General features: G+C 41.7%; 1 protein-coding gene across 1 annotated transcript in view; it reads left to right on the top strand.

The window, feature by feature from the left end:
- Positions 1–21,149, top strand: part of PACRG (parkin coregulated) — a 230,931-nt gene that overhangs the window by 174,576 nt on the left and 35,206 nt on the right. The window contains exon 8 of the mRNA XM_032102476.1: positions 18,614–18,661. Within this exon, the coding sequence (XP_031958367.1) occupies positions 18,614–18,661 (48 nt within the window). The remainder of the gene's footprint in view (positions 1–18,613; positions 18,662–21,149) is intronic.

Here is a 21,149-nt window from a genome sequence, read left to right as displayed (position 1 = left end):
ATTTGTATGGAGTTTTTGCTTTGATAAAAGAATGGTGTGCATTGACATATTTGTATTATGCTGAGATCTACTATAAATCTTGATAAGTTGTGAAAGCTGCATCCATTAAGTTATCTTCCATAACTGAAGGTGAACAAGCAAATATCCAATCACTGCTCTAATAGGACGTCATATACCTAGCATTTTCTTTAATTTTTATTTTCTGTACTCTGTATAGTTGTCATTAAATAAAACCATCTCAAATTCCTTGTTGGCTAGTTCATGGTCAGAGAGCAAAACCACCTAATGTTATCAGTCAGAGTGAAAATAGTGAGAGAATGCTTTTCAAAAGCCACAGATGAGAAAGCCTCTTGAATATAGGAATGCTGAAATATGCAATCAACAGCACGGATAGGAAGATGTAAACTGACATAATAAATGAATAAAATAGATGCTGTATCAATGAACATAAGTTTAAAAATTTCAAATTTAGCTATCAAAGTTCTAACTTTTGAGAGGGTATGGGGATGGGGGAAAGTAGTGTTGTACTAAATATAAACTTTTTACTTCAAAAATAGCTCTATATATTGTAAACTCATACAAAACCCTTAGGTCATTATGCAGTATCACAGTGGATGTCAAACAAGTTTCAATTCAACCAAAATACACATTAAAAGAATGGAAATCTTTCTCCAGAAAAGAAAACAAATGTCAATAAAAATTCAGCCCCTATCAGGGATGAGGTCAATTTCATTCCTTCCCTGGGACATTCCTTCTTAACTCCTGGCAACCCTAACTCTTGCAGCTCTTGCATCACTCATTAAGACAGTAAAAAGTCTGGCTATTTTCCTTAGTCCCCACACTCCTTTATGGTGCAAAGAGGAAGAGCAGTTTATCCATATAAAATGGCTCTTTTCTAGTATTTTTTTTCTAGCTGGGTCATAAGAGGTCTTCAGAAGGGTCCAGTAACATGAAACACTAACAAATGCATTTCAAACAGTCCAGAAAATGTTGCATAGCACCCAAAATTTTTGCACTATTTTAGCTGAGCAGTAGACTTCACTGACTGGTTTAACAGCTATGTAGTTTGCCCTTGCTATCTGCAGTCACTGCAGTCACTACCTCCTACAGCACATTTATTTAAATTGGCTGTTCTAAATGACACTGCCCTAAGTTCCCTTCACCAATGTCAAGAGAGACTTGTAAGCTCACCTTTCTCTGCAGTAGTTTCTTCATCAGTTTCTTTGTGGAAGAATCTTTATCCCCAGTTGACACCTGTAAGAGCATTATGTGATAAGGAGTCAAAGGCAGCCTCTGGGGAGCTGGAATTGAGGTTGAAGGTCTCACATTAAAAAAGTCATTTACTTCTGGTTTAGTTTTGCTCTTAGGCATTATTCACAGTTTTGCTCTGTCTTCAAACAACAGGAGCAGTGGCCCCACTAAAAGAAAAGAAATCTGAAGCTATTGAATGTGCTTAGAGTTAGTAAATATTAACTTGGGCTTTCAGGAGTCAATTCACAGTATGTCGTTAAAGCAAGAGAGCCCCCACTTTTCATTGCCATCGCCTTATTGTTGCTGCACTTTTTTATTTTTTTTTACCAGACAAGGTATTTCTAATAATACTTTTACACAGCATATGGTTTTGTATGTCGCTGGAGTAAACTTCTTCCTCAGTTGATTATTGTTGTGCCAAGTTGTTTTTTATTGGTACTAATAAATATACAATTAGTGTTTACAAGAAAATACAGAAGAATATTTGTTTGAATACTTTGTAGTTTTGGGACAGACAAGTGAAACTTCAGTATGTATTTTAACATATCTCGTGCATATCCAGAATAGGTTTGCAAAAATCACATACTCAAGATTTGATTGATCTCACAGGAATGTCTTATCGTATCCTTTTAATTATGGAAATATCAGTGTATTGGCTTTATCAACTTCACATTAGAGGATTTTTTCACCATGTATTTCCTTGTATTATTTTCAGCTTTTTTACTTCTCAAGTAACATAAAACGGGATTTATATAAGTAAGGCTTATGTGGCAAATAAGTAGGACAGGGTATAGTCATCACTGACAGAAGTGTTTTGATAAGAAGGGTAAATGCATGTCTAAAAAAGGAAGCACACAATAGTTACTGATTTCAAAGGGATTTTTTTTCTCTCATTGTAAATTAAATTTAACCCAAATAATTTAAGCCTTCAAGATAGCAAAGAGTTAAAGTGAACATAACTTACACACTGAGAAATTTTTGTTATTCTTTTTAATTTTCAATTAAACAAAGGGCTGTTAAATATTTTTAAAGGGCAAATTTAGCACTTCAGTAACACTGACTCAGAATAAAACAGTCTTCTCAAATTAATTTCAGTAGGAATTTCTGTTATATTCTAATATAATCTCAACATATTGTTATCAGTTTCTTTCTTTTTAAGGTGTGCGTAAACGTGTGCAGCTATGAATGACAGAATAGCTCAGCCACCTATAGATTATTGTGTGCTAGTCATGGTCTCTACAGTCATTACCAGTAACACAGCTACAGGCCTAAAAGTTCCACTGGCTGCTGGCTAATATTTGGGAAATGTCTGCACTGTAGCAGCACACTGGGTTGTCTTCATTAAGGCCAAGCCCACTGGAAGCATGAAACAGTCCAGAGACAAGCAGATGAGTATAGCTGAATCTGGGGTCTCTCAGTTGGGTTCCACTGCCCTGTGTGGACATAACCAAGTGATCTTATTTGCCACTGTAGATATTGCTAATGAATTCCCCTAAAATGCCCCCCTTACGTGGTTGCCTATGTGACTAACTTTATAGGCAACCATATTTCACTAAGGACAGTTACAGTATTTGCTATGAAAACTTAAGTGTTTGTGTGCTTGAAGAGTCACTGTTTAAATGCCTATGGAATTTAAGAAAAAGGAAAAGATCTTATCAAATTAGTTCTGTCATATTGAAAACTTCAGCTTTAAAATATCTTAGTTTATGCCTCTGCATTTGACTTTCTCAGGTGAAATTTTACTGTAAAAAACAGAGCATCTTTTTTCTGAGATAAGGAAAAGAAAAGAAAAGAAAGCCAAACAAGTCATATTCTTTTTCATATTTTCTTAAGGTTTCTTTTTTTCCTATTTCACAAAGTGGTCAGCCTAGACCTTGTTTATTCAGGGGCTTGCCCAAAGCAATGCAGGCATCCTTCTGTTGTGCTTGTTAGGAAAGGATATTTTAAAGAAAGAAATAAAAAGTCGATTTAATAGCAAAGAGAGATCTTCACAAGTATCTTTCCCTTTTACTCCTTTAGTAAAGCAAAGAACTCTCCAATTACAGCTTCTACTATTATTTTCAGAAGTTTCAATATTATGTGATAACCTGGTATTACAGTGTCTTTTGTCAGAGCACCAGAAAAAGCTTTGAAAAACATTAGCCACAGTTAGAATTCCTTGTCATTTTCACTTGCAGTTTTGATATCATTATAAAGTACTACAATTTTTTCTTCTAAATGGCTCATAGTATGAAACTTTTATTCTGCTTTTTCCTCCAGTTACCCTGTAGGGTGGCATGTTTTTAGTGAACACAGGCAGAGAATCTGTGCTGTACACAGGAGTGATCAGGTCAGCTCCAAAAGGATTTTATGGGCTAGTTTTGTCCATTTTATAAGTAGGCTTGTGGTTACCCAGTAGTTAATGTCTAGCATAAATATGGGCTGTTTCCTAGAAGAGAAGTCCTTTACTACCACCTGCCCTCTGTCCCAGACACCAGTTATTCATTCCAGCCACATTCTCAGCACTGGCTCATGGGGTCACGCAGGGAGTCAGATCAAAGCAGTGGTGGGGATTATAACTAACAGGTCTCTTGGATTAGGTTTCATGTACTGATAGGAATATGAGGATTTGTTCCTTGTGTGTATGTTCTTTTCTTCCTGTTATATTTCTATACAGATTCTTCAACATAAAGTCTCTGAGCTCTCTAGATCAATACAGGAAGAAATTGCTATTAGTGAACACAGGCAAAGAATCTGTGCTGTATGCAGAAGTGAAGCTGTTTTATTTTGCTGTATTCACAACAGGTGCATTTGCAGGCACTTTCTGTACTAGTTTAGGGACTTCCTATGCAGAGGGAAATAGTTCTTTGCTTCCACAGGGAAAAAAAATCAAATTTTATGATTTGGAATGGTTGTTTGAAAAGATAAGCAATCCTAGTAAGATTCTACTATATAAACAGTTATAAACCCAATGGCTAATGAAAATGAGTTTTTAAAGAGTGTTTTCCAAATGTTTGTATGCAAGCTTAAGTTGAAAACTTAGGGTCTGTTCAGTTAAATAAAACCCATGCTCTCTGGATTGGGATCATATTCTTCTCTCTCCTTTTCTTTTCTTTTCTTTTCTTTTCTTTTCATAGGGTGAATAATTGCTTAACTAGGATATCTGGCTTCTGACTTTTAAAAAGGAAATGTTATTGCTTTGGAGAACAATTCAGTACATTTAAAGTGCTGCTTTCAAAGATATGCTAGAATCTTGATGAGATTAGTTACTTCTATTGGAAATTTTTGTACTAATTACCAAACAAATGATCTGACTCAGCTGCAGTAGTCATTACTAAAGAAGAACAAAAATTTTTTTTTTTACTCAGTAGATAAATGGAAAAAATTGAAGAAAACTTATTTGAGAATGAATTAGATACTGGTTTAATCAGGTCAACATGTTTCATTTCAGTGTAAAATAATATGAAAAAATCCAAAGTAATGGAAGCTATGGACTTTTCCTATGCACACTTGCCAGACAGGGTGCACAAGGAATTTATATTATTACCTATTTCTAACAGTCCCTGTTCATTATAGACCAGAAACTCAGCCTCGGTTCTCTCAATTATTCTGAGCCAGCACATTACAAGGAAAAGTAAGATGATCTGAGCTTAGAGGTTACTCTGAAGAGTATATTTCTCTCATACTGTTCTGCAATCTCTTCATTGATATGTTACTATCAAAGCCAGACAAATTAAATACTAGATTCAGAACTTCTGCTCAAAAACTGTCATGAATAGGTGACCAGAGTTCACAAACAGTTCAGTGACAGCTCATCAAGAACAGAAAATGGTGTTCAGTGTTCCAGGGAAGGGTACCCTTGCTACTGAGCATGCTTGAAGAAAGGGGATGTCCCTTTCACTGTCCAGTTATGCTGTACAAAACTGTTTCACCAGAATCTGTTCAGCAATTTCATTATAAATATATAACTTGTTTCTGGATGACCAAAACTGAGGTTTTAAGTCCAATATATTGTCAGAACCAGAAATTAGTGCCTTTGTCACTGCTCTGTTAATGAAGTTATTACAATGTTGGAAAATGAAAGTTCTGGTTAAACAACTCTAACTGCTGGGTTTTAAATAGGATTTTTCTATTATTCAATAACTACACTTTTCCTAAGTTCAATATCTACCAGCTATTTTTAAAACATTTTTATAGTTTCCTTTATCTGCTATAATTTCCCTCCCTATGTTTGATCTGTGCTTCTCATAGTTTCTTGACCTTGTCTCATGTTGATGAAGCTACACCCTTTCAGTGTGTACCACTATTTATTTTATGTTGCTCATTTTAAAGACACCTCAACCTAAAATTAACATTTTTTTGCTGGACGCAAGGCCATGCCTCTGTGGGATTCCTCAGGGCAAGAAACACAAGTAGATTATCCAATTTGATATCTATTTGTAGCTAAACACCATATTCTATGCAGCCTTGTCAAACACACAGATACTCAGATACAGGGCTGGTTCTCTGGATACATGATTCTGTATCTCCACTTCTGCCTGCATGGTTTGTTGAGGACTAATTCTGACAAGTACGATAGATCCAAGCCAATAACCTTTTTTTACAGTGGTGATCCTTAGTCATAAAAATAGTCTCTTGCAAGCAGCTAAATAAGATTGAAAAGAAACATCACTTATTCAATGCTGGGTGGCAGATAAAGTGAAATTCAGGATATGAGATACTTATCTTCAATTACAGATTATAGGGCATGTTAGGCCAAGTTACCCCAACAAGCACAGAGTGCAAATTTTGTTTTGTTGTGCTGCCAGCAATCACTGTACCATGGTGGTAGTAAAAAGGTGGCATTTGAGAGAAAGACCAGTTGGTATATCTGCTGTTATGTGCCCGCACACATCTTGGGAGAGGCAGCAATAATTGTATTTAGGACTTACTCAGATACTGGCCAATGGAAACAGCTATGAAAATGCATTCAAGTAATGCATCTCCTGGTACTCCACTCACACACAGTCCCAGAGTGGTATTATTAGTTTTTTCACCTCTGGCAGCACCCTTCAGACTCAATAACAGAAGGAAAGTTGTAGCAGTTTTATGTGTTTTCATTTCTATCCATCTGCCTTTCGGCAATTAGTGACCGTGGGGGATACTCTAAAACCCAGCAATGACAAAACAGGCCAGGGTGATGGTGGACAATAAATAAATTTTCAATGTACTGTAGAGAACAAAAATAACTAGTTCAACTTGGGTAGACAAAACCTTTAAAGACCTAAGAAAGCCATAGGCCCCCATGCACGCATCTGGTGTCACTATTTTTGAATATTTCTTGGCTTCAGATTACCACAATAAAACACAAACTTTTTTGAATGCAGTCTACCTAAAGCAAGCAATAAAGGATCTTGGAACCTGTAGGAACTGATACATGAAGAAGGATCATATGAATACTTTTGAAAAGGCAAGGCTTCAACTTGCAAGTATTTGAATTTCATTCACATCAAGGAGAGATTGATACCATGGTGCTATAATGATGAGTGAAAGGATGAAATTTAAAAAAAGATACATGAGACTGGAATTAGGGAAATACTCCCTACTGTTCGGATATTTCAGTTTTCAAAAAATTCTCTTGAAGGAAAAATCACCTAGAACTTCCAAAACTAGGAGATAGACTTTGGAAAACTTAGCGGGGAACAAGTTACTGAGATCTGAATAAGTGAATTGCCCCTTCTCTATCCTTACTTCTGTTAAAATATTTCTATATAAAAGTTTTTCTTTAGACACTAAAAGGGGAAGTTTTCAACTTTAACAAGCTAATATGATCTCTATAAAACCTATCATTATAAACTAAATTGTTTAACAGGGGATATAGCACTAAGTATGCTTTAAAGGAAAGTTTAAATGTTAAGCCTAAGGACTGTTTATGTTACCAGAAAGTCATCAAGAATGGAGCATATTTGAAGCCTATGCCTGTGAAAGAAGCAGAACTTTTTTTTAACAATGCTTAAAATATGTCAAGTCAAAACTCAAGAACCTTTAGCACCATTATACAGCATCCAGAACATGCTACCATGTTCCAAACAGTTGGTCACAGCCATCCCCATCAAAAGTCGGCTCCAGAGAGTAATACCTTCAATATCTGGGTTGAGGTGGTAGTTTTATTGTCATTATAACTTTTTTGGTTCACTAAGAACACGAAAATTAAAAAAATGGAATAAATGATAAAATTACAATTTTGTGCAGAAGCAAAACCAAGACATTTCAGTGTAATATCAAATGATAGAATACTTTATATTATTGTCAGTTACTTGATTTATTCCTCAAAATGACAATATTATTTTAATAAATAAATGAAACACAAGATTATGTTTGGTTTTTATGTTTAATTAAATTTCATGTTGGCTCCAAGAGATCTGCAGGACGAAAAAAAATGTCATAGATGTTTCAAAGAACAATTGTAGAAGGTAATGTTTACACATCTTTTATGTTAGATTAGGAGAAAAATTCTCTGATGATTGATGATATAAAGATAATTTCTGTTAACATTGTAAGCTAGTAGCAGCAGCTTGTTTTCATACTACCAAGGAATTTACCTGAGCTCCATGCAGCTTATAACAAAATGATAATTTCAATTTTGATCTTCAGAGAAGTGAGCTCCGTTAAGTACTAAAGACTGGCATTGCTGTAATGTTTGAGACTGCAGAGATTTGCAAAGGTTTCCTCCTCCCACAGGCTTTGGCTATATTTGTCAACTCAATGAAGACTGTAGGGTGAAACCTGAGGAGTGCTGATCCCATGTATCTCCTGCTGACATCAGTAGGAGCTTAGCACCTATCAGCATCAAAGGGTTTTGTGACTGCAGCTGACTCTCAATAACGCAAAACAATTAAAAATAATAGCAAATGGGACAAAACCCAAATGATACAATAGATACTGGGAAAAGTTTTAAAGATATCCTAAAAATTCAAGATCATCTTAGTTTTACAGTTTAGCATCTCAGTTGTGACCAGACTGTATCAGGAAAACATGATACAGAATTAAATTCTGAATAAAAGGCCAAGTAAATTGTATAATGGTGAGAGTGGCTGTAATCTACATAAAAATTAACATAAAGTCAATCTAAAGTAACACTGTGATAGAAATCAGCATTGTGTGTCTCTTGTGTCTTTACTTTTACATTTAAATGACGTGCACCCATGATTAACATTTAGGCTTTTGCTTTCTGTCCACCACCAAATCTATTTGGTCTTTGACCCAGGAATGATTTTTTGCCTGTCTGTAGAGCTTTACACAATGGAGGTTCTGAACCATAAGGGAAGCTCCAGTGGAACACATAAAGAATAGTAAATAGCAATATTTACGTTATCAAGGCCATAGTCCCCACATACGCTTCTCTAAGGATTCTAAGCGTAAGTGTCCATTTGTCATATCTTCGTTCTTTCTGCCATACTACTTCTCAGCCTTAGCAAGATGTTTGTTGCAGTGGTCTGGTGTGTTTATTAGCTTAATCTGAGTGGTCTGGATTTACTTTGGAGGAAGCTGATTGAATGTCACCCGCCTATTTTAGAGTTGACAGAAAGGCTTGGCATATTTGCACTTGCTTGTGCCTGCAGTCAGTGTAGTTAGGACTTGTTCTACTCCCATACTATGCTTTGATATCTTTTCATATGAACCTATGCAGAAATACTAAATTTATTTGTCCTCAGGAGAGTCAGGAGTCCAGAAGCCCTAAAGATAAGAAATCACGACAGAGACACTTTCTAGTCATAATAAAAACATAGCGAAGCCTGATTATAAGTGGAATTGCAGTTGCAATACCACAATAAAACTGAAGTATGAAAATGAGTTACAGGAAGTCCAAGAACACAGATGAGACCTCTAAATTATGATGGAATAAGTCAGATTTTGCCACAGGGCATAAGCATCAACCTGCAGTTTCCTTTGAAAGCTACTGCAGATGCCAGGGCTAACAATAACTCAGTAACTGAAAAGGCTTTTCAACTGTACAGTATCCAATGTATAAAATCAGCTGAGATCTCTCTGAAGTGGATTGTGTCTCATTTTTACTGCCAGCTAGCCTTTCAGCCTTTCAAATGTTCAGAATGCATTGCTATGGAGAAAATCACTGAAGCATGAGCTGCCATATGAGCTTTTAAAGTTCTGTTCATTACTTCCCAGTCATGGCCACTGTTTTTCCTTTTCAGAAAGGCAACCTATAATCTCTATCACTATCTTGTATAATCAGCCTTCCATGCCCTCTTCTTCCTTATTTCCCTCTTTCCTCCCACTTTGTTTTCTGTTTGCTGAGACGTCTTCAAACACAGGACTATGTGTTCGTGTAACCACTGTGCCAAAAGTTGTAGAGAAGTCTACTGGCTTACAGATATGCAGCTTCACAGTGAAATATCAAGTGTTACTGCAATGTCGACCTAACTGGACATCCATGACTGCCAACTTCATAGGATAGACTACTGTGTTGTTAATGTACCTTACAAACATAAAAAGTTGATTTGGGTTATAATTAATCAGGTGGTTTAGGTTTTGGGGGGTTTTGGTGGTTTTTTTGTTTGTTGATTCTTTTATCTAATCATATGGTGGAATTGCAATGACACCCAGCTAATTTTCTAAACACATCTTACACTGCAGATTCCCTTCCAGAGGGACCAGTGATACAACAGGACTGGAGCTATAGCCCAACTTACAGTAAACATACAGTCCTGAGGAAGTTTCTCTATGCCTGCAAGAAATTATTCATCATGAAATAAAATGAACTATTCATTTGCAAGCAGCTAATCTGTACTATCAGCTGTCTGCATGGCTGAGGAAAGCCTCCTCATGTATTGGTATTGGTAGCATCACTTTTCTGGGAAGAGCCAGTGTTGGGGTTTTAGTTTAGTCTGTTTTTTTCTCTGTTAAAGGAATTTTCTCCCATATGCATGTTGCTAGGGGACAAATAGCTGTACTTAAGAAAGACAAAAGGGGAGTGGGGCGGACCTGGCTACTCCTTTGTCTACACCTGGGTGTGGAGTCAGTTCGCTCTGAGCGTCCGGAGAGAGAAGCTGCAGAGAAAGGAGCTGCTGCTTCTTTCTTTTTGGCCGTTCTTTCTTCCTGCTGGAAACAACGCCGGGACCCCAAAAGCCGCTTTCCCTGCCCTGCTGGAGACCGAGCTGTGGCTGCCCTGCTCCGCTGCTGCTTCGAGCTTTCGCTACGCTGTAGCCCTGCTCGCCCTGCCTGCCTGGGCCTCCGTGGGTTTTTCCCATCTGGATACATCTCGTCTGCCACCCGGGATTTGCGTTCGTCCCTGCCGTTCCAGCCTGCTGTTCCTGAGAACCCGGGATCAACTGCCCAGCGGTTTGTGAAGCCTTTGTTCCATCCCTTCCCGGGATCCCGGGGCACCGGTGCCGCGTGTGTCCCGAGCTCGCTCCGGAGCGCCCCCTGCAGCCGCGGGGGAACCATCGCACCTGCCCTGCTCACCGGGAGCCGCCAGCGCCCCTGCCGGCTGCGAGCGGAACTGCACCCGAGGGGAAAGGGCCCGACAGCCGAGAAGGCTGGCACTGGGTTTGTGTTTGCTGTTACTGCCATAGTTGTTGTTGTTTTGTTTGACTGGTTATATACATATATATATATATAGTAAAGAACTGTTATTCCTATTTCCCACATCTTCGCCTAAAGGCTCTTGATTTCAAAATATAATAACTTGGAGGGAAAAGGGGTTATATCTGCCACTTCAAGGGGGGCCTCTGCCTTCCTTAGCAGACACCTGTCTTTCAAAACCGAGACAGATCTTGGCGCCCAACGTGGGGCCTAAGGGCATTAAGAGATAGAGGTGAAAAAGGAATAACAGTTCCTGGATAACTTTATTTTGTGTGCTGGATATTGGAACCTTGTTAGGCAGCACTATGTGGTCTAGTTTACCCTGGTTCGGGTGGCATGTAGCCGTGGCTATATTCTTCCCCTTTGCAGCTCCTTACTTGAATATGGGTCCTCTGACTAAGGCTACCATTGCTGTTATCCAGCTTGCGTTATGGGTCGAGAAGGTGAGGAATTCATGGGTTTTTAACTTCCTCCGGAATGTGGGCACATGGATAAACAGCTATCACACACTGAGCACATGTTTTTGGGTTTATGTTAACAATGGTACCTTCTGTGAGGAAATGACACCAGGGGAAGTTTTCTCCCAACCCCTCAACCAGTTCTTTGGGCCCACCCCATCAATTTTCGAAGGGTTTAAATTCCCTCTGAATACTAACCATCTGCTGCTGATAGGCCTACTCTATTTAGCATTCAAGGATAAGTTGAGATTGGCTTGGATATCTACCCGGACACCAGCCCCAGAGACTAGAGATCCTACCCCAGAGCCTGATCCTGCCCCAGAACCTGACATGGCCCCAGAGAGTAGAGTTCCTACCCCAGAGCCTGATCCTGCCCCAGAGCCTGACACGGCCCCAGACACTAGAGATCCTACCCCAGAGCCAGAGCCTGCCACAGCCCCAGACACTAGAGATCCCGCCCCACAGACTGATACTGCCCAACAGTCCACCTCAGAAATGGACTACCCAAACTGGGTGGGGGTACTGGCAAAAGGGATGCAGGAGATGTGCCAAGAGATGGGTCAGGTGCGCCAGGGGATATGCCAGGAGATGGGTCAGGTGCGCCAGGAGATATGCCAGGAGATGGGCCAGGTGCGCAAGGAGATGTGCCAGGAGATGGGCCAGGTGCGCCAGGAGATATGCCAATTGCTAAGGGAATACACCTCCTCAGCTAGTGAAAAACCCTCTCCCTGCCCCAAAGAGGGTGAGTCCGATGGTGCAGCAGTGGAACCCACGGATGTTACAACCGTCCAGGCTTCAGCTGAACCACAAGGACAACCACAGCCAGCAGCAGTCGCCCCTGTGCAAAGGAGGAAGTATAAGACCGAATCAGTACGACCAGTTAATGATGATGGGCAACCAGGGCCCTCACAACCAGCAGGAGAGCCAGAGCCAGAAGTCATCACTGAGTCCCTGTCGCACGACAGTCTCCGTGCTATGCGAAACGACATTGTGCGAAGGGGGCGTGAGCCTTATACCACCTGGCTGCTTCGGGTTTGGGACCTTATGGGCACAAGTGTGCAACTGGATAGTGGTGAGGCAAGGTATCTGGGATCGTTGACCCAGGACCCAGGTGTGGACCAGATATTTGTGAGGGAGCCAGGGCCTCTCTCTCTTTGGGAGCGGCTCTTAATGAGTGTGAGAGAAAGGTTCATTCACAAAGAAAGAATGCAGGAGTATCATCATAGAATGCAGTGGAAGACACTCGAGCAAGGGATCCAACAGCTAAGAGAGGTGGCAATATTAGAGGTACTCTTTGGGAAGGATGGACAGCATGATAATGACCCCGATAAGGTCAGGTGCACAGGACAGATGATGTGGAACCTGGCAAGGCTAGGGCCATCACAATACACCACCTTCATTGCAACGATTGATGCTGACAATACCCGAGAAACAGTGGGCTCTGTTGCCAACAGGCTCAGGCATTATGACAGCATGATCAATGGCCCGCTGAAAGCTCATGTCTCTGCTGTGGTCCAGGACCTCAAAGAGGAGATGAAGGAGATGAGGGAGGAGATGAGGGAGGAGATGAGGGAGGAGATGAGGAGGGTCAGCGTGGCAGCAGTGCGAGTCACAGGCCCCCAAGTCAGAGCCCGTCGTCCCCCTGCGAGAGAGAGAGGGTACACCCCACGAGCTGAGCTGTGGTTTTTCCTGTGTGAGCATGGGGAAGACATGAGAAGGTGGGATGGGAAACCCACCTCTGCCCTGGCAGCGCGGGTGCGTGAACTCAAGGAGGGAGGCACTAACCGAGGGGGTTCCGCTAAGGTGAAGGTAGCCTCAGCCTCCCGTGACCGAGCTGCCAGGCACTACAGAAGGGAGGATGATATGTCGGATCCCCTTGAAGGTACCTCGAGCATGTACGCCCAGGGAAAGAATGATAACCAGGGCTAGAGGGGCCCTGCCTCTAGCCAGGAAGAGGCACGGGAGAACCGAGTTTTCTGGACGGTGTGGATCCGATGGCCTGGCACATCAGAGCCACAAAAATATGATGCATTGGTTGATACTGGAACACAGTGTACTTTAATGCCATCGGGACATGTGGGGGCAGAACCTGTATCCATCGCTGGGGTGACCAGGGGATCACAGCAGTTGACCCTTTTGGAAGCTGAGGTGAGCCTGACTGGGAAGGAGTGGCAAAAGCATCCGATTGTGACCGGCCCAGAGGCCCCGTGTATTCTGGGCATAGACTTCCTCCGGAATGGCTACTACAAAGACCCAAAAGGACTCAGGTGGGCATTTGGGATTGCTGCTGTGGAGGCAGAGGGCATTAGGCAATTGAACACCCTGCCTGGACTATCTGAGAATCCTTCTGCAGTTGGGCTCCTGAAAGTGGAAGAGCAACGAGTGCCAATTGCCACCTCGACAGTGCACCGCCGGCAGTATCGGACAAATCGAGATGCTGTGATCCCCATCCACAAGATGATCCGCGAGCTGGAGAGTCAAGGGGTGGTCAGCAAGACCCACTCACCCTTCAACAGCCCCATCTGGCCTGTGCGCAAGTCTGACGGGGAATGGAGATTGACTGTGGACTATCGTGCCCTGAATGAAGTGACTCCACCGTTGAGCGCTGCCGTGCCAGACATGTTGGAGCTCCAGTACGAGCTGGAGTCCAAAGCAGCAAAGTGGTACGCCACTATTGACATTGCCAATGCATTTTTCTCCATTCCTCTGGCAGCAGAGTGCAGGCCTCAGTTTGCCTTCACCTGGAGGGGCGTGCAGTACACCTGGAATCGACTGCCCCAGGGGTGGAAGCACAGTCCCACCATCTGTCATGGACTGATCCAGACTGCACTAGAAAAGGGTGAGGCTCCAGAACATCTGCAGTACATTGATGACATCATTGTGTGGGGGAACACCGCAACCGAAGTGTTTGAGAAAGGAGAGAGAATAATTCAAATTCTCCTGCAAGCTGGTTTTGCCATCAAGAAGAGCAAGGTCAAGGGACCTGCCCGAGAGATCCAGTTCCTGGGAGTAAAGTGGCAAGATGGACGACGTCAGATTCCCATTGAGGTCATCAATAAGATCACAGCAATGTCTCCGCCGACCAACAAGAAGGAAACACAAGCTTTCCTAGGTGCTATAGGTTTCTGGAGGATGCACATTCCCGAGTACAGCCAGATCGTGAGTCCTCTCTACCTGGTTACCCGCAAGAAGAATGATTTCCACTGGGGCCCTGAACAGCAGCAGGCCTTCGCCCAGATCAAACAGGAAATTGCTCACGCCGTAGCCCTTGGCCCAGTCAGGACAGGACCAGAGGTGAAGAACGTGCTCTACTCTGCAGCCGGGAACAAGGGTCTGTCCTGGAGCCTCTGGCAGAAGGTGCCTGGTGAGACTCGGGGCCGACCACTGGGATTCTGGAGCCGAAGCTACAGAGGATCTGAAGCCAACTACACTCCCACAGAGAAGGAAATCCTGGCAGCTTATGAAGGAGTCCAGGCTGCCTCAGAAGTAATCGGCACAGAGGCACAACTCCTCCTGGCACCCCGACTACCGGTGCTGGGGTGGATGTTCAAAGGAAAGATTCCCTCCACGCATCACGCCACCGACGCTACTTGGAGCAAATGGATTGCCCTCATCACGCAGCGCGCCCGAATTGGAAACCCAAGTCGCCCTGGGATCTTGGAAATAATTACGAACTGGCCGGAAGGTGAGACTTTTGGGTTATCTTCTGAAGAAGAAGAGGAGCAGGTGACACGTGCCGAAGAAGCCCCACCATATAACGAGCTACCAGAGAGTGAAAGACAATACGCCCTCTTCACTGATGGTTCCTGCCGAATTGTAGGCGCTAGCCGGAAATGGAAAGCCGCTGTATGGAGCCCCACACGACAAGTTGCACAGGCTACTGAAGGAGAAGGTGGATCGAGCCAATTTGCTGAGCTCAAAGCTGTCCAATTAGCTCTGGACATAGCTGAAAGAGAGAAGTGGCCAAAGCTCTACCTCTACACTGATTCATGGATGGTAGCCAATGCTCTGTGGGGTTGGCTGGAAAGGTGGAATAAGGCAAACTGGCAGCGCAGAGGAAAACCAATCTGGGCTGCTGAAGAGTGGAAAGACATTGCCACTCGGGTAGAGAAGCTATCCGTGAAGGTCCGTCATGTAGATGCTCACATCCCCAAGAGCCGGGCTAATGAAGAACATCGTAACAACAAACAGGTAGATCAGGCTGCGAAAATAGAGGTGTCCCAGATAGACTTGGATTGGCAACATAAAGGAGAACTGTTCCTAGCTCGATGGGCCCATGATGCCTCAGGTCATCAGGGCAGAGATGCCACCTATAAGTGGGCACGAGACCGAGGGGTGGATCTAACCATGGACAGTATCTCCCAGGTTATCCATGATTGTGAGACATGCGCTGCGATCAAGCAGGCCAAGCGGGTGAAGCCTCTGTGGTATGGTGGGCAATGATCCAAATACAAGTATGGGGAGGCCTGGCAGATTGATTACATCACACTGCCTCAAACCCGCCAAGGCAAGCGCTATGTGCTCACAATGGTAGAAGCCACCACTGGGTGGCTGGAGACCTACCCTGTGCCTCACGCTACTGCCCGGAACACCATCCTGGGCCTGGAAAAGCAAGTCCTTTAGAGGCATGGCACCCCTGAGAGAATCGAGTCTGACAATGGGACTCATTTCAAGAACAGCCTTATAAACACCTGGGCTAGAGAACATGGCATAGAGTGGGTGTACCACATCCCTTACCATGCACCAGCAGCTGGGAAGGTTGAGCGGTGTAATGGACTGCTTAAAACCACCTTGAAGGCACTGGGTGGGGGGACTTTCAAAAACTGGGAGATGCATTTAGCAAGAGCCACCTGGTTAGTTAACACTCAAGGTTCCACCAGCCGAGCAGGCCCTGCCCAATCTGAACCCCTACAAACAACAGACGGGGATAAGGTTCCAGTGGTGCACATGAGAGGTATGCTTGGAAAAACTGTTTGGGTAAAGTCTGCCTTGAGCAAAGACAAACCCATCCGTGGGGTCGTTTTTGCTCAGGGACCAGGTTGCACCTGGTGGGTGATGCAAAAGGATGGAGAGACCCGATGCTTACCTCAAGGGGACCTTGTTTTAGGGTGAACTACCCATGGCTCTGTACTTGTATCAGTATCAGCATGTATATTTGTATATAATTTGGGTAATGCATAGATTTATATGGTTAAAAAAGTTAAGTTTCATGTAACATGTTAGTATGGGAAAAAATTCGGGGTGGATAATGTTGGGGTTTTAGTTTAGTCTGTTTTTTTCTCTGTTAAAGGAATTTTCTCCCATATGCATGTTGCTAGGGGACAAATAGCTGTACTTAAGAAAGACAAAAGGGGAGTGGGGCGGACCTGGCTACTCCTTTGTCTACACCTGGGTGTGGAGTCAGTTCGCTCTGAGCGTCCGGAGAGAGAAGCTGCAGAGAAAGGAGCTGCTGCTTCTTTCTTTTTGGCCGTTCTTTCTTCCTGCTGGAAACAACGCCGGGACCCCAAAAGCCGCTTTCCCTGCCCTGCTGGAGACCGAGCTGTGGCTGCCCTGCTCCGCTGCTGCTTCGAGCTTTCGCTACGCTGTAGCCCTGCTCGCCCTGCCTGCCTGGGCCTCCGTGGGTTTTTCCCATCTGGATACATCTCGTCTGCCACCCGGGATTTGCGTTCGTCCCTGCCGTTCCAGCCTGCTGTTCCTGAGAACCCGGGATCAACTGCCCAGCGGTTTGTGAAGCCTTTGTTCCATCCCTTCCCGGGATCCCGGGGCACCGGTGCCGCGTGTGTCCCGAGCTCGCTCCGGAGCGCCCCCTGCAGCCGCGGGGGAACCATCGCACCTGCCCTGCTCACCGGGAGCCGCCAGCGCCCCTGCCGGCTGCGAGCGGAACTGCACCCGAGGGGAAAGGGCCCGACAGCCGAGAAGGCTGGCACTGGGTTTGTGATTGCTGTTACTGCCATAGTTGTTGTTGTTTTGTTTGACTGGTTATATACATATATATATATATAGTAAAGAACTGTTATTCCTATTTCCCACATCTTCGCCTAAAGGCTCTTGATTTCAAAATATAATAACTTGGAGGGAAAAGGGGTTATATCTGCCACTTCAAGGGGGGGCCTCTGCCTTCCTTAGCAGACACCTGTCTTTCAAAACCGAGACAGCCAGGCTTGTTCGTGTAGGTATATGTGATATTATTAGCCTGTGTGAAAATTATTCCTCTTTAAACCATTAAGTGAGGCCAGGAATTTAGGTAATTGGAATTACTTTTTTTTTAGGTCTTCTTGTTAATTTTTAGTGTATAAGCCATTTCTTCATAGGTTCAGCACAGTGGTGTAATACGCTGAAACTGTTATTGTGCCACTTGTATCTGTTTTCATGTTTGTAACTAAGAGATATGCCAAAGATGTATGGCTCCTTACTGGATATATCACTGCAAACATAGATTTAGCTCCGCTAAATTAGTAAGAATGACTAATCATTCATTTTCTGGTCCATTAATCAAATACATTTTCTTTGTTGAAAGCCTCTTCTCACAATCACTACCTGTTTTAATAAGATCTATAGCGACAATCCTGAAATTTCCCCAGTCTAAGAGAATTTGCACATTTTAAGAAAACTTTTCAGGTCAGTGGGATTCCAACAAGGGTCAGAGTCTTTCTACGAGGGTAAGTAGAACTCATCCCAAAGTAATACTGGTGTAAATATTTAAGTGTCTGTGACACCCTCACTTTCAAGATGGACAGTGAGATTATTTGCCAAAGGACTTACTCATCAAATCGGGAGGGTGAAGAAGTGATTTGAAATTAATATGTGCACTATACAGTGCAATTTGTTGCATTGTTTGTTGCACTACTTGTGAAATAACATTTTTCATCATGTCTTCAATCTTTATATTCTGCCTAAATTTCATTACCTCTGAGATGGATATACAAGAAAGGATAATGCTGAACCAGAAGAACTGGATCATTTAAACTTAAATCCAAGACTTATAGTCATCAACAAAAAATAAGCACAACAATCAGCTGAATTGTGTAGATGTGTTGTTCTAATAACAATTTTTATCAGCTCTAAATTGGACCAAAAGTGGAAGGCAACTTGGAGGAATTGCAGGAATGCAGTTCAGTTAGTCAGATCAGAAAGATCCTAAGCGCATCATGAATTGGCTCCAATGGTATTTACCATAGTTTCACAGCAGTTGCACAGATTAGACCTGGATAATTTTTGAATGTTTCATTCACACAAAAGAGCAATTTCAAAATCCTTTACCAAAATTTGTGAGATCATTGTTCATATAAAGTAGCTGGGCATACACAAGAGAATTTAATATTCTGGACTGTTTTGTTCTACAGATGACATGAGCCAAGGTCTCCTTTCTCTGATCTTGATGGGCTGCTCAGGTAAATGATAAAGATCTAATGAATTAGAGTAAAGACTAATAGCTAACAGATGTACAGACGCTATCCACTCTATTAATTAATGCTGCTGTACATTATGTGGAACTAATGCAAATTACTGTCTGCAGAATGTTTACAGATTGGAATTGTGCTTAGCAACTTGGTGACAACCTCAGTGTAAGTTTTTCCAATATATTAGGAAAATGCTGTGAAGGAACTAGTAAGGTACAGTCACTGTGACATTTCTTCATGACCTTTAGGTTCCAGTCAGTTCTCCTTGTTTAAGAAATTTTTCGTTCAGTTTCAGTTGGTTAAGGCTGCATTTTATCATTACTTTTAAACAGGTAAGACAATACTGATTTTTTTCTACAGTTAAAAATTATAACCCCAGAAAATTAGTATTGCTGATAAAATGGTCTTCAGTCTCAAAAGACTTATTTAATTAAGTATATCTATAATTAGAGATATAAACTGTGACGCTTTAAAAACTCATACTCTGGTGCCAATACGTCCTTCAGTGTATGTCAAGTTTTACAGACAGCTAAAATTTCTTTTTTCATTCACTTCTCAAAGATGATTTGTCCAAATATTACAGCGATTTGTTTATTTTGATATTCAAATGATTTTAGACTCAAACTAACATTTAAAGGACACTCAATGATGAGTTGCAAATTGCAACTGAAATGAGTCTTGTTTAGTTGATAGTTTAGTCATCAACTGGTTGTCTCTTTTACATAATTGCTATGCATGCTGGAATAGAAATCTTCTCAATTTATTTCTTTTCATAATACAAAAATACATTTAAACAAATCAATTGTTGAGTTTGGCCAGTGTTTAACAATTCCCTGTATTCAGCTCAAACACTTGAGCTGATTCTTAAGGCGAAGAAAAGAGAAATATTAGTAGTTAAAAGAGGAAGAGTGAGAAAGGAAGTATACTTCACCTGAAGCTCAGAAGTTAGGTGTGATATGTACAAGACAGTGAGAAGTGATAGAATCAGTAGCAGAAATTACTACAAATTTGGTGTAAACTTGTGTTTATACCACACACGTGGTATAATACGTGATACCATGATATTTAGATGCTGTGTTTAAGCAGTGCCATTTTTAATGCCTCTTGTAAAAAATATTTTCACATCCAATAACCAAAGCCAAGCTTACTTGCTGTTTCAGGGAGTCAAAGTCTTCTTTAACATGTTCCTAAGTGTGAAAATAATTTTTTTCATTCTCAGCGTAAAAATAGATACATCTGCTCAGTAGTATTCGTGAGCAAGTTTTAAGCAGTAAAAAAAATAAGCATTTTTATTTTGCAATGAGGTCTTTACTCCATGTTGTGTATCACTTATGGAATTAATTTTGATCATTAAAACTACCTTCCAGTCATTTGTATTAAGTACAGTATTTTAATATTTATTATTTTGGTTCTTGAAACAGCTGGTTTATCGGAGACTTCCACTCTGAATTCAGGGTTTCACAGTATTATTGGGCTACTATGAACTGAAATAAAAGCAAACAAAATCTAATCTGCTACAATATCAAAACTGCTGCAGTGTTTATGACTCCACTTGATCTCTGGTAAACAGTGTGTTAAATTTTTATTTAACATAGCCAGAAATTCCTGAAGCCTTTGCCAGGATTGTAGAAGGGAACAACCACTTGAGGTTTGGGCTGCCTGCAATCATGTAATTAGCTTAACTGAATACCAGAAGTTCTGAGATGAGGTTATTTATGAACTAATTGACAGTCTGCACTGGTTTACCATAGGAAAGAGGAAAAGATAACCTAACAGGAGAAAAAGCTACCCTTAAAATGGAACTATTAGAGCAATGAAATTACTCGGTTTGCATATTTCCAGTCTTCTTGAATTTATGGTTCCCTTGCTGGGAGAAATTTAACCACTGTCTGCTGAGGAAATGTTTGAGGTTTTTTTTAAATTCTTTTGTGTCAGCATCCAAGCTTCCCTCATAGTACATTGCTTAACATCTCTACATTCTGGTTTTAAACATGGTAAACAGCCTTTCACACCTAATCAAACAATTGTCCTGATCAAATTCTCTTTCCTACTCAAACATCTGTCAACATGTTTAATATAAGAGATTTCAAAATGTTTGTAATCAGGGTCAGCTCGGGATCCTAAACAAGTTTTAACTTTGCTCTTCCAAAGCTTCTTGTGTTCTGGTTTGTTGTCCATATAATAAGGGTAGTGGCACATTATTTCCTGTCAGGGCAGTTCTGAAAATAAGCATAACAAGATCTATGAGCATTCAAAAGAAAAGGATCTTTGTATTACATGGGTAACTCTATGATATTTATTAGCATTTATAATAATTTGTAATAACAATTCTTTGTTTTTAGAGTCTTGGGTGAAAACATTATTACTAATAGGTCTCATTTGCAATTTTCAAAAAAAAGAAACAACAAAGCTCTTGTTTTCATATAGCTATTTTCAGTAACTTGGATATGGTATGCATCCTTGCATACCTAACGCCTGT

The sequence above is a fragment of the Corvus moneduloides genome, chromosome 3 (genome assembly GCF_009650955.1).
Source record: "Corvus moneduloides isolate bCorMon1 chromosome 3, bCorMon1.pri, whole genome shotgun sequence".
Lineage (NCBI taxonomy): Eukaryota > Metazoa > Chordata > Aves > Passeriformes > Corvidae > Corvus > Corvus moneduloides.
The sequence above is the reverse complement of the archived record's forward strand: the minus strand, read 5'-3'. Positions and strand labels throughout refer to the sequence as shown.